General features: G+C 43.1%; 1 protein-coding gene and 1 long non-coding RNA gene across 2 annotated transcripts in view; one reads left to right on the top strand and one right to left on the bottom strand.

Moving 5' to 3' along the window:
* Positions 1 to 14,451, top strand: part of LOC142417916 (uncharacterized) — a 480,711-nt gene that overhangs the window by 138,028 nt on the left and 328,232 nt on the right. The window lies entirely within an intron of this gene.
* SRP68 (signal recognition particle 68) lies at positions 3 to 14,146 on the bottom strand. Its single transcript, XM_075518497.1, has 16 exons — positions 13,965 to 14,146; positions 11,771 to 11,837; positions 11,101 to 11,214; positions 9,915 to 10,110; positions 9,063 to 9,145; positions 8,720 to 8,829; positions 8,266 to 8,348; positions 7,881 to 8,021; positions 4,339 to 4,437; positions 3,956 to 4,020; positions 3,481 to 3,640; positions 2,685 to 2,779; positions 2,315 to 2,444; positions 1,796 to 1,871; positions 891 to 943; positions 3 to 421 (listed from the first exon to the last, which is right to left on the bottom strand). Exons 1-16 carry the CDS (start codon positions 14,116 to 14,118, stop codon positions 194 to 196), a joined length of 1,854 nt encoding a protein of 617 aa, XP_075374612.1. The 5' UTR covers positions 14,119 to 14,146; the 3' UTR covers positions 3 to 193.

Raw genomic sequence — 14,451 nt, 5'->3', positions numbered from 1 at the left:
TGTTTCTGAACAGACTGTTTGTCTTTAATACACTGGGAGAGAATGCAAGTGCACAGACATATACACAGAACACAGGGAAGAAGATGGTAAAACCTCCCTCTGTTGGTTTCAGGTGCAGATATTTGTGTCCTAGAACCTCTTGGAGATTTTCGTTCAATACAGAATAAAACCTCTGTTCCTCAGGGGGTCCTGGTTAACTTTTGAATCCAAAGATGCCCTTTATATATCCTGTGAGGCCACTCTTGGCCTTCTGCTCCACCTTGTCCTCCAGAGGTGGGAAAGCAACATGATTAAGGGCCAGGTCAAAGAACAAGGGTTTGCATGGAATGGGCTGGAAGCCCGGAGGGAAGTGCACGAGGCTGACTTGCTTGCTGACAAGAGAAGGATCCAGACAGAAAGTCTCAAACCGTTCTGAGAGTGGCTGAAAGAGACCAGTGCAGAAACACAAATTAAACACATGTCAAATCAAAGCTGACAAGGGTCAAACGAGCAAAGAGGATTAAGCAGCAACTGAGACAACAGAAGCTGAAGTTCCCTTGGTTGACATCTTGGGCCCTTGAAAATGATTCAAACCCCTGTCAAAGCATTGCTGCAGGATCTCTGGAAAACCTTCCCATGTGCAGGGAGAAAGCTAAATGTAAAAAAATGAAGATGCCACACTAGAAGCTGCGAGCAGCAGCCTAGTTTCTACCCAAGGAACCCCCCCCGTCAGCCACCTTTAGGACTTGCAGAAGGAAAACAAGCCTAATAAAGTCTTTTAAGTACACTAGTCATGACCAAACTCCAATCAGCATTACATTAATTGAGTTGTAAGAGACACTCAGCTAACAGGTTAAAAGTAATACTCATTAAGAACAATACTGGAATTTGCCTGAGCTCTCAGCTCTTACCTTGCCATCCTTGACCTGAGATGGAGACTCAGTCTCATGAGTATCGTTTGCATCTGCAAAATTGAAGAAAAAGTGGTAAGAATAACAGGCTAGATCTTGGCGTAAATTAAGACCGTCTCAGGAGTCAGCTGTCCTCTAAGCGTAACTATGAACCTTGCTTTCTGGGGTGCACAAGACAATATTTTCAGTAGAATCAACTTGCTTTCTAGACTAAGAGGATCACATCTACTCCATCTACAGCCAACACGGCTCTCCAGTGATGGACAGCTGCTCCTTCACATTGTCGTGAGAAGCTCCTAAAAGCAGCACTGATTTTGAGTTCAGCAAAAGCAGCAGATGATGAGAAGACCCCAGTGGGGTCTGTTAAAGTAACAGCAAGACAATAAAAGACAAGGCAATCCATTACTTATCTTGGATTTCCAGCAGCAGGCACAGCAAAAACAGCAGCCCAAGAAATTACAAAGTACATCCATTCCCCCAAAGTCCCCCTAACCTGGTCGACACTGACAAAGAGCAGAACATCACTGCTCTCCCCTTCCTCAGTACTTCTCCCAGCTAGGCAAAACTGGGATGAGTAAGGCCAACTTGTTTGCAGTAAAAAAAAAATAAACACTAAACAGAATGTTCTGTGCAGGTTACCAAAATAGGTGCACATCCTCATGAAGCACTTCTACATCTCTGGGCAGGGAGCAAGATGCCAAATGTCTAGTCATTGGTTGCCTAGCTGCACTACGCACAACTAGAAAAAGCTAGAACTAAGGGGGAAAAAGTGTTTTCCAGAGCCTACGTAGATGAGAGTGAAGTGGAAAAAATTTGGAACTTCAGAAATTAAATAAAAGGAATGAAATAGCTGCAGGGGCATTACTGAAGAGACGTTAGAGCTGTAGTATAATTGTGCAACTCACCTAATATAGCTGCTGCTTGCAAGGAGTATTTCTCTGCATTGACTTGAGTGATCAGATCCTGAACATCAGGCAGCTCCTAGGTCATTAAAGAAAATTATTTGAGAGCCTGAAATGTACCAGAGTTTAAGAGTTATGGCAAAGGTAAAACCTGACCAAGTAAGAACTAAGAAATTACGCCCTAGTGCTGATAAGCCTTTTCAGAAGAGGAAAAGCTACAGTACAGTCCTTCAGGCACTAGAGAAGTAGTACGACAAAGTGCAGATGTGAGAAAGTGTGGTAAATTGTTATGGAGTTGTTACAGTAAGTTACAGCTGGCAAGCAAGCAGCCAGTTGAAGCACTTTCACATCACCAGAAAGTCTCCAGTATAATGTGTCAAGCAGTCACACTTGTGTTACTCTTCTCCTTACTTAAACATCAGTCTTTAATTGTAATGGTCTGGCATCTAATTGACAATAAATACTGGGACAGAGCTTTTCATAAATTTCAGCTCCCTTCTACACACAGGATTGGGTTCCTACCTTCAAGCTGTTCGTATAAGCTCCTGCTCCTGACTGAACTTCGCGGGCATATTTCAGCACTCTTTCATATAAAACAAGAGCTTCACTCCATTTCTTTACCAGGACGTAGGACTGTGCAATGAAGAAACACCTGCAACAGTAAAGAGTGGCTCATTGACATGTTTGTCATCCATACCTTTTGCCAACTCAAATGACTGATAAGAGACGATATTATTAAGAAGCACTGGCCAGTTTCCCTTAGCATCCAGTCTTCATTTCACAAAAGGGCAGAGGAAACTGCATCAAAGCCCTGTACAGCACACAGTGCTTTGGTATAATAACTTTGAAGATGTCATGCCTGCTAAAGAAAACCTGGCTGTTTCTCAGTCACCTGTAAGCTTTGTACACAAGTGTCTTCAATCCAATCTCTTTTTGGAAGTTCTTGTCCTCTTCTAGGCCAGGAAGCTGTGTCAGTTCCACAAGGTTCTGTGCAAAAGAGAGTCAGAGTAACAAATGAAGGCATTGTTTTCCTCTGGAATCTGCTGGAGTAAGAGAAAGCTGCCCCTTTTAACTAGTCAACAGTACACTCCCATGGAAATAGTTTCCAGTTTTTCTAATTATCAGTATGCTAACCTTATGAAGGACACTCACTGAAACTTGTGCAAGTTTGCCCTCAGGACAGATTTCCTGACACAAACAGGAATTAGGACAAAGACTCCTCAGATTTCACATTAAGTAATTCTTTCATAAGGCATTTCCCTTTCGCATCCACAACTGCTTCAGCCATAGGCTCCCACAGTTAATTGAAAATTTATGTGAGAAATTGAGAAACTGCTTATGAAGAAGGAGGACATTTTAAGTATTTTTAGCTGCTACTTTTTCTGGCCAGCAGAAACTAAGGCAGCTATCAGGGTGCTGCATAAAATACTCAGAAAAACCATTTTAAGAGTGCATTACAGTGTAAAACCAAGGGCATCCATCCTAGCAGCATTTTCTGTTCACAACTAAAAGGATTTCTTTGTGCTTCATGTAGATGTTGAACATCTTCAACAAGGTTACTGTAGGTACTGAGCTGTTCTTCAGACTTCATGGGCAGTTCACTTGCACTGCTGTATTTTCTACAATAACTTTTTGTACCAAAGTTCTCCAGTTACTATGAAGAATTAGATTTGTTTTCCCAGCATTACCTGCAAAATGATATCGTAAAGACGGATTAGGTCCTGAGGCCGTGGTGTGCGCTTGCCATCCTCTTCTGACCGCTGCTGCTGCAGCAGTGCCTTCTGCAGAGACTTTGCCATGCTTTCATTGCGCTTGATGGCTGTTGACAGCTTGATGTAAGTCAAATAACTAAAAAGATAAAAGATAAAGATACCATTAGCAGACCATCAGAACTACTCAGACATTAATCTTTGTTCTGAAAAAAACTCCTCCCCCCAGGTCTAAGCTGATACTAGTAGGGGAAAAAAAAAATCTCAACGGTCAGCACGAGAGTCAAAATGTTTTCAAAGCTGCATGAATCAGATCTTTATCTGTACGGTCACCCTTTGAGATCTGAGAGGCTCAGAACAAAAACCCCATAAACCAAAACCAAACAAAAATAAAATCTTGACATAAAAGCATAACTTCTTCACACTAGCACAGGCAGCAATGCTTGCCTATTACCTGTGTAAGTACTGGATGTTGGACACCTTCCCAGAATCATTTTCCAGAGAGTGTTCCCGCTGCTTCTGCGGAAATGGGGGACAAAACACTGCATGATTTACTTAAAACTGGCAGCTGAGGGAAGAAAACATCAGAAGCAACTCAAGGTTTGGGTAAACCAGGGAAGTTATAACAGACTTCCAGCAAAAGAATGAGAGCTTCTACATTGCTATTCACCCTCTCCAGTTCTGAAGAGAATAAAATCAAAGGTGATAGGCTCTTTTGCAGCTTTTTATTACAGAAATCCCAGCCACTTTTACTGTTAAGCAAGTTTAACAATAACAAATAAGTCCCAAAGAAACACTATGTTGTTGAAAGTAGAAACACTGATGTTCGCTGCTTACCTGGTCCGGTTTCAAATCTTCCCGAACAGCCTGAATGGCATCTCTACACTCACTGAGTAAAGATTCAAACAAACGTTCCTTTGTCTCCTCATTTTCTGCCTAAGAGCAAAGGGAAGTTAAGACAGATATCTGTTCAAAATTTTTGTATTTCACATCCCATGATGCAAGAATTAACTGAGGAGATTAAACAAAGTTTCTCCCATATTATGGCTTTAAGATCCATGGGTAGCTAGAACTCCAATCTGTATCTGTCTGCAATATGTTTTAGGGGCAAACTGCCAGAAATTGTGGGGAACATGGTCAGTGCTGAGAATTTAGCAGCACTGAAGGCCTAGCACACACAGCTCTGATCGCCTCATCCCTGCAACAGCTACCTTCCCAGCAATTCCCTTCCCTTCCAGGATGGCACCCACATTGCTCCGAGAACAGCTGAGGTTGGACTGCACTGTGGGAAAGGCCCAGCAACAGAAGAGCAGCTGAGCATTACTGAACTGGCAAACTACCAATGTAGACTGCTCTTGTTATGCTGATTTAACTTTTCTCATGTGGTAAGAACACGTAGATGATTATCTTTTCTACACTCCCACTCTAGTAATGCTAGCAATAATTTATTTGTTTGAAGCATATTTTAAAGTAACCCTGTATTTTAGTAGCAGGAGTGACTAAGTGCTTTTCTGCTGTCACCACAAGTTTTGTCAAAAAAAAAAAAAAAAAATGAAGCTGCTTTTGGCCTTCTGCCCCAAAACCAAAATTTGAAAACAACTTTTGAAAAACAAGTTGAAGCCTGATCTCTGCCTAATGGACCAGCATATCGTGTACCCAATTAAACAGTGTACCCAAAACCAAACTCAACTTCCATTCAGCTGACTGAGAAGGTAACCAGATGGGGATTGCAAGACCCTTACTGATTCAGTAAGAGAAAAACTGCCCAGAAAAAAACCTCAACCTTAGCAATCAAAGGAGGAATTAAAGTGCATCAGCACTGTGTTATACCACTTCCATGTCATGTAATAGCATAAGATGAATGTTGCTGCAACAAATTTGCAATTGTACAAATGAATAAAAAGCTGCCTAAAAACATGCTCACTTGTTTATGATCAGTAGAGCTCTACAGTCTCTGCCTCTCCTCTTTTCAAGTTTGCAAACCCATTAAGGAATGTCATTTTTACTCCCTCACAAAGCCTCAGGTATCTTGACCTGAGATGAAGGTGGTTTTGGGGGTTTTGGTGGTGGTGGTTTGTTGGTTTTGGTTTTTTTGGGGTTGGTTTTTTTTTTTTTGAGATTTGCTGCAAGAGTTTTTAAGGTGGGACTAACTACTGAGAATAACCAGAGACGAGTCTGACAGCATTCTCAACCTCACCCAGAAGAGCACGGCAATTTCACTGTATGCACAAAAATGAAAAAAGACATAGCTAGATCATCAGTCAAGCACAAACAGGGAAAGGGCTGGGCCATGCAATGAAACAAAGGCTTTCCTTTCTAAGCAAAAACTCCTAAGGTTAAACTGATCCTATGTATAAATATGCATACGTTCTGATTTGGGAGATACTAGATCATAAAACTGAGATGCAAGTGCTACGGCTTGTGACTCAAATGCCCCGATAGAACAGCACAGGTTCAATCTTAAAGGGATCCAGGGAACCGATTCCACTGAACCCACTTCTGAAAGTCTAGGAGTGCTCATTCCTAATTTTTAATTTGTTCTAAAACATTGTGTATCATCTCTGAAAGTTATTACTACCAATTTTTTGCTACAGTCCTAGTTACCAGAGATGACCACAGAATCCTTGAGGCAGTACCAGACAGGAGCACACTTTCATCGCTCTGCCCTTTAGCCTTCTCACTTCTACCTGGTTGGAGTCAATGGGCCCTTGAAGTCACGCATTCAAGTCTACAAAAGGGCTGACATAAGTATTTTTAAACTTGGATTCATATTTCAATTTGGCTTATTTGTTTTGTTTCTCCCATTACCAATAAGACACTGAAGGCAATGAGATGATTGTGCTGAGAATCTCCATGTGTTTTTTTTGTTTTGTTTTTCACAAAATAAACATTTGTGTGTGCTTCTAATCAAACCCTGAAGAGCACTGCTGTTATGTTAAGGTTTCAACTTAGGGAAGACTAGCAGAAAGGTGCCAAAGATCCCAGGAACCACCACAATGCATTTAGCTGAAGCTGGACTGCCCATCACAGCTGACACAGCAACTGGAGAACTACTTTCAAGAGGCCAACTTTTAGCCCTCTGGGAACGTAAACACTGCTGCTGCGCGCTCAGCTCTCGCCATTACTAGCTGTGATCCACTACCACAAAACTCCTCTGTTTAGTCAGAGCTTCCAAGGAACACAAAGCAAGATGAAAACAAATTCAGATCACTGTTCTGCCACAGCTTTATGGAATAAAGAGGGCAACTAAACTGAAAAGGTCCAACTGCTAGCCTGGTAGGATCGAAATTAAACGAGGGAACATTGAACTCTAAGCTGCACTTCCACCTGCTGGCCATACTAATGTACTACCTACAAAAAAAAAAAATTCAGCAACATACAATTCATAACATTATGACAAAACTGGTTAACACTAATGTTTCCTACCCAGCCATACCTTGTTTATCCTACTCACACTATCTTCTTAACATTACCTCCTGCTCTTGCCCGCTTGCCTCATACCTTTGTAGGGTTTTCATTTTATCATTTAAAATTCTATTTAGCATCATTATTCTCCTGGTGATAAATGTTTTTTGATGCTGCAAAAAGCCCATCTTTAGTGGCAACAATCGTTACTGAAGATCCTTTCACTGCCTTTTCAAACAGCAAGGGTGCTGTATACAGCCACTGGGAAGCAGAATATACCACCTGGGCACCGTTTCCAAGGAAAAAGCTCCATGTGGAAAACTTGGCTGCAATACTAAAGACATGCATACTGTGTACTACTCCAAGCGTTTCAGAACTGTTACCTTTGAAATTAATTTACATCCCGACATTTAGTAATCCTCTTCCTGCTTTTGAGGATTTGCATAAGTCAAGAAGAGAGTGCTATAAATGTCATAGCACCTGCTTCACCTGGCAAATTGCTTTTTGTTGCTGAAAAATGGTGACTGATACAGAACTTTTTTCTTTTGGTTGCTCTGAAGTTGGAGCATTTGAGCAAGATACTTATAGAAATTAGAACAGTAATTCAAAACCAGTTACTCTTAAAACTGTAACCTTCACTTCCAAGTGACTTACAAATAATAACGGTTATCACCCTGCCACTGAAAGGTAGCACTTCTGGGTAGAACAGAGCATTCAAAAGAGCAGTAATACTCACTGGCTTAGCAGAACAGGTCTCCCAAACTACCACTTAGTAGACTGTGGGAGCTATCCCCAACTGACACTTCAGCTTTAGGTTATAGTCAATATTCCCACTTTTACTTTTAACCTTCCAACTCCCAGTTTGAGTAAAAATATTATTTAAAAGCTTTTAGTCTAGCTATCATGTATTATCTTGCACATTGAAGGAAAGAGGACAGCTAGAACACCAGCACCGGAGATGGCTTCTGGGTTACCTGAACAATCGCTGCTTCATTGTCAGCCAGCCCCAGCAAGAAGATCCTCACTTTGTCTATCTTCACTGGAACAGTTCTTCCTCTCCACTCCACCTCGCTCATTGTGGCTGCCTGCTTTGCTCGAGTTTGGGTAATGAGCGCCTGTAGAGAATAGGCTGAACTTATGAGCTTGAACTTTAAGGTATCCAAAATTGAACCTTTCAAATTCACATTAGACTCGACTATTTTAAAATCAAAGGGCTTTTTAGGAAAGTGTGGTTCCCCATAAAGCCCAGGCTTGCTTGCTCTCTTCTGATATGTTTTAGCTCTTGAATGGCGTGCTGCAGCAATATTTATGCTCAGAGTGATAATGACTGTTTCAACTTGAAGCATGCAAATAAGTTACCTCCAGTTTTTCTGCAAGAAGACCCTCAGTGCCACCAGACCTCAGTCTCATCTGCATCAACTCATTCATAGCAGACTGGTCACCTGAGAGAATTAACAAATCAAGATCACATTTCCATGTGAGTTCACAAATTATTTTAATGTAGAGAAGCTAATCAATAGATTTCATACTGGCAATCTGGGGACACAGGGCGTAAGTTTGCGATTTCATTCTGACTTTATAAGCAAACTACTACAAACTGGTATTTTGTCTTTTTACCCAAAACCACATGCACTGTGGCAAAATGAGTGTATTTCTCCACTGCTAAACTGACCCAGAATGTGTGCAGAATTTGCCCAAAATATTATGGACTCAATCCAGTGTCACTTAGACCAGTATAATTATCAAGTCAATATTTCTTTCCTGCGAACAAGCCTTGCTCTTCGTTGGAGATTAGTTACTCCCCCTTCCTTACCAATATTATAGGCACAGTAGCGAATGTTGGGCGAGATCTCTTCCACACGCTGGTTATACAGTACAGCTTGTTCTTCTGTGAAAGCATTGGCCAGTTTTTCGTATATGGTCCTACAGCAAAGAATACACATTAATGCTGCAGTATGTGTCCTTTTGTGAGATGCTATCTTAAGGGAAGAGTTTGTGTCTTTACTCTGGAGGATGCTAATTCTTCAGTAGTACCTCCCAGTTAAGTGCACAATTAACTAAACAACTCACAGAGTTGCTGCACACACAGTGTATAAACTTACTAGACTGATCCAATACTATTTACTAAACGAAGCTGGTGAAGCAGGGGAACTCACTTGCATTTGTTGAAAGCCTCCATTGCTGCCTTCCACTCCTGGTGTTCAAAACGAAGCATTCCTGTGAGGTAAGCCGTGTATGCCTGCAGACAGCGCAAGGGCAAGTTAATTTCCCCAAGACCAGCAGCCTAGTTTGTACAACCTTTAGTATGAAGGCTGCTGCAACACCTACAGCAAGTGATTAAAGCTTTGCCTTTTTCATTTGGTCTTCCCACAGAAGACAACTGATTTGGATCACGGGTTACTAGCTACCTACCTTTTTTTCTTTTAACTGACATTGCTACATTTCTAAGGAGATGAAAGCAAAGATGTTTCTTGCTTGTTATGCAATCAACATGACCAACTGATGTCACATAACTTTCCCCCCCCGCCCCCAGCAATCTCTCAGCCCTTTGTTCAAAGCAGCTGGTGTCACACCACAGTTGCTTGCTGTGTTCCAGGAACCAAAGCCACAAGGCTTGTGTTCTAGGTGGCTACTTTACAGCATTTAACAAATAGATAACTCAACAGATAAGGATAGTTTCTTAGGCTGCATTGCATCATTTTAGATTCTCTCAATTCTTTTTATTTTTATTAAACATACTGCTCTTCAAAGCAAGGACAATCATTTGATACACTTAATCACCTTCTAAACACCAGGTCTTCATCTTGGCTGGTGCCACTGGTTATTTCTGCAATTCCAGCAGCTGAATTAACAGTAAGTCCAAGCTATTCAAAGGGACACATTATCCAGTTCAAGAATCAGTCAATTTTTATCATCTATTGCTAGATGAAAATAATCTCTTCACCCAAAATCCAAAGGTTTCTTGTTCAGCTTTTGCTGTAAAACAAGATCAAAGTACCAGTGGTTACCTGAGCTTCCAGCTTTGTTTTGGCATCCACTCTGTTACTTTCACACAGTCGCTCCAGCTCCTCAGCATGTTTCACAGCTTTGCGCAGGCGAGACAGCAAGTGAAATCGTTTGCGAGGCTCTGTGTTTGCTTCCTGTTTCAGCTGCATGGCGTAACTCCAGGCCCTCTCTGCATCCATCAGAATCAACAGCAAATACCTGTGGGGCAAGACGAAGATTAATGAAAAAATTATGACATTCAAACAAGTATTACCACATCACCACTAGTTCTTTGCCATATGATCTGCAAAGTTTGGTAACAAAAGTTCAGCTTGGTTAATAAGAGGTCGATGCTTTTCTTAACATTCTAAGCACACACAGTCATATTATTCCTAACTGTTTTCTACTGTATTTTTCGCTACAGAAATGTAATTACCCAACTGAGGAAGAGAATTTAGTATTGTTCTGTAGCACCACAGACATTGTGAAGACAATGGATTTATGATTTTAGGTCGCTCTTCAAACTGGTTCAATATGGGTAAGCACGTCTGTTTTCCCACCAGCTAATGCTATAATGCATCTGGCTTCTTAACAATACAGGTGAAGACAGCATCATGTTTTCTTTTCTCCACAAGAAAAGAGGAGACAGCAGACATTTCAAGTGTTTCTAAAAGATGGGAAATGAGCCCAAAATCCTGGCTATTACCCACATATTCTACCAGACAAGCATCCTGCCAAATTTTGAAAATCTAAGCAAAACTTGCAATCCAGTATTTCTCTTCAAAGGGAAAGGATTATGTCTCCAACCACAACCTTGCTGGCTACATCATTTATGTTATCAGCATTCACATGGCTACCTTGCAATAGATCTGAAAAAGCATTTCCTCTTTAATATCAAAGTAATTTACTGATTATGAAAAGAACCCATTTTAGCAACTATGAGGGAAGAGAAGGAACTGGCTGTTGCTGCTCCCTCTTCTCCCACCTGTTCACATGATGAAGCAGGATCTGAGCAGTGACTCTTCCCCCTGCACTGTGGCCTGAACTTTCATCTTTTATTAGTATCAACAACACACATCTCCAAAAAGAAACATTTCTGAGTATATTGTACAGAACAGTTTTCCACCACACCCACATGAAAATAATTACTGATATGAAAGAAACTATTCACTAATATACTGAATGCTCGATTCCATCCAGTGACTGTACCTGTTGTCTGAGAGAATCTCTTCAGTTACTTTCCTCCCAGTGAACTTGTGCCTGTTTCCCATCTTGAAGTTGAGAGTTTTTCGGAGCCGCCTTAGCCTACGGGAGCAATAACCCCTAAAGAAAAGATGACCACAGTCAGTTTGGCCAAAGAACAGCTTTGTTTCTGTTTACTGCTCTCTCCAACCAGAAAAAAAGGACTAAAGGCTGTGACAGGCAAGGTTTTAACAACTAAGAACTCCATATATGGCATACGGTAAGAGGTACTTCAGAAACCACCTGTAAACCAGTGGTTAACAGAATACAAGGTAAGAAGACATGTAATAATTCCTGATCTTGAAAAATCAGAATGATGTTCTCTTTACTGTCCAATTGCTTTATGTATTTTTATTGAACACTCAGTTCTGGAAGAGTACAGTGATTATCAGTGAGGTGTTAACAAGCTCTTAAAGGGCAATAGAGAAACAAGAGCCAGTCTGTATCCTCCTAAATGGAACAGTCACAGCACATTACATCCAATGAAAAAAAGTGTACACTGCTTCACATGAAGCAACCTGTCAAGGGTTATTTACTTGGCAGATCGTTTTTGTTGCCTGCTACAGTGGGTTTACATTTTAAATGAAGTAAGCCAAGTCACGCTAGTAACTCCAAGACATCCACACTGTTTACTAACCTGTACCTCTGGAAGTCTCCATGTCGTAAACCGTGCTGCTGCTGAGACTCCTTCACAATCTGAAGGACTGCAATTTGCGTTAAGGCAGATCGACAGTACCGTCTGTTACCAGTTCTTTGTTCTACCCCAAAATAACAGAAGGGAACCCTATAGGTTCCATTAAGCAAATCCACTTTGAACAGAGAGGCACCCAAAAACCTCCTAAAAACACACAGCTGAGAGAACCGATGGTCCTAAAAGACCTCATGACTCCACTGCTTACTTCAGAGCTTTATGACTGTCATCAAGGCCAGGACTAAGACGTACCACAAGCACCTCCTCTTACAGACAACCACGAGAGTCTTGCTGTTACTAGAGCTCGTTCCAGGATAATACGCTATGCCAACAGACGCATCTAGGCTAACATCACTGACTGCCCTAGCTATGCTACACCGCCCCCCAATCACACTTGTGACAGTTTTGTTGGCAAAACTGAAATAAGAGAGAAGCTTTCCTGCCCTTAAACGTCTCATCTCTCAGGAAAAGGACAGAAGTACACTGAGCAGAATCACTGCTGCCTTTCTGACACAGCTTCCACAAACTTTCTGAATACCGAGAACCTTATAAAAAGAGCTTTTGGGAAGTATTCAAGGAGCTCATCTTCTACTCAATTTTTCAACACATTTCTAGTTTTACTGCATATTACTGTAATAAGTGCTCCATGACAGAATGCACTAGCCCGTGACTTGCGATAGCATCACTCCACAATTTCCATCCAGTCTGCATTCTTCAGCATATTTGCTGATTTCTGTGCATCCTGTATTTACTTTATTCACTTAGTTATGCTACCAAACAAAATCATGCTGTATTCTAGTAAATTTACTGATGAAATTCAGTTTAAAAGGCAATTTTTATTTTGCGAAAGAAAATATCTATAACAAGAAATCTCTGTACCGTATGTATTTATATCCCAAAATTTCCCTTTTAAGCTTTACCAAGAAGCCTTAAAAAAAAAAAAACCACAAAACCAAAACTAGACTATACTATGATGACATCAAAAGAAATACTATTACTATAGTTAAAGCAACCATCAGACTTTTCAAGTTTAAAAGGCAGACCTCTAAGTGTTTTCTTGGAATTACACCTAAATGAAAGTCTCTTTAGTTTTAAGTATTAAAAACCTGCATCGATAGTTATTACACTCAATTACTTTGCATCTGTGGAACTAACAAGTCAAACTGCAACACCTCAACATAGCACTCCTCATCCTCACTGTCTACCTAAGATTTATTTCAGACCGCCTTTTATCATTTAGTGCAGTTACTCACTGAATTCATATCCCCTGTTTTATTTACTTTTTCACTGACTTAGGTATTCCTAACATTACCAGGGGAATTAATATGTCTCCATCTTACTCTACAGTTACTGACTTTACACCACCTGCCATATGCTAAATGGAAAACTGCAACCTTATTTCACTTAAGCTTTCCTCTCACCCAGAAGATAAAACTCAGCTCTATCACAGCTGTGCAGCTGGACTAGTTTCACATGAAAGTTTCATATACAAAAACGCCATGAGCTTTACATGCCACATCAGATTTTAGAAGTGCTAAATCTAGAGGAGCCAGTCTGCCATCTCAGCATACCTGTTAGGTTTATTTTATCCACTATTGCCCACTTCAAGCATTAATATTACCACCAGAAGATTACTGACAGCCTGCTCTTATCTACAGCACGCAGCCTAGCGCAGGGTTCTGCTCTGAAGACTGACGACAGCTGTCACACGGTTCAGAAGAAGTCCACGATTCAGAGACTCAAAGATGACTCCCCGATTTCATCCAAATCAAACCCTCACTGCCAGGCACGGCGCGGATTAGCCCAGGCCGCCGCACCGACACGCTCACCCAGCATCGCCCGGCACCTCCGGGGCCCCGACCGCAGGGCTCACAGCCGGGCTCACAGCCCGGCTCCCGCCTGAGCCACGGGTCAGTGAGGCCTGGGCGGACCCGCCGCCCTCAGTGCCGCCTCTGCACAGGGCCAGGGGAGCCTCCGCCGCCCCGCCCGGCCCTCTCCCGCGGGGAAGCAGAGGCGGCCGTGCCCGCCCGCCCGGGGCCTGCGAGCCCCCGCGCTCCCCACACAGCGGCCGCCACGTCCCCCCGCCACCCACGGGGCCGGGCCTGCCACGTCCCCCCATCACCGCCGCAGCACAGGATGCTCTCCAAGCCCAGGCTATCACCGAGGCTGCCGGCCTGCGGCCCCGCCGGCCTCTCATTCTCCTTGTTTTCCTCCGCGCCGCTGCCGCCGCCGCCACCTCCTCCACCTCCCGCGGCGCCGCGGCCGCCGCCGGTGCCCTGCCGCTCCGCCGCCATCTTGTGCGCGGGCGGCCGCCACCGCGCTGCATCATGGGCCGGGGGAGGGGAAGCACGCGCCGAAGCCATGGCCAGCGCGGCCGCCGCGGGGGCAGACGGGATAGGGGAGGACTTGGCGGGGGGAAGGTGGTCCCCCGGAGTGGGCATCCGTGGGTGCGGGCCCCCACCCGGGACTGGGGGGTCACGCAGGATTTGGTTTCATGCCCGGCTGGTCGGGCCTTCCTGCCCTTGCCCCCCACATCCACCCCGGGGCTGACCCCCCCAGGATCGGGACCCCCAGCCCCGTCCCCCTCCTCTGCCCCAGGGCTGATCCCCCGGCCCCAGCGTCACCCC

Source organism: Mycteria americana, chromosome 16 (genome assembly GCF_035582795.1).
Source record: "Mycteria americana isolate JAX WOST 10 ecotype Jacksonville Zoo and Gardens chromosome 16, USCA_MyAme_1.0, whole genome shotgun sequence".
In the NCBI taxonomy this organism is placed as follows: Eukaryota; Metazoa; Chordata; class Aves; order Ciconiiformes; family Ciconiidae; genus Mycteria; species Mycteria americana.
Note: the sequence above shows the minus strand (reverse complement) of the source record. Positions and strands in the feature narration are given on the sequence as shown.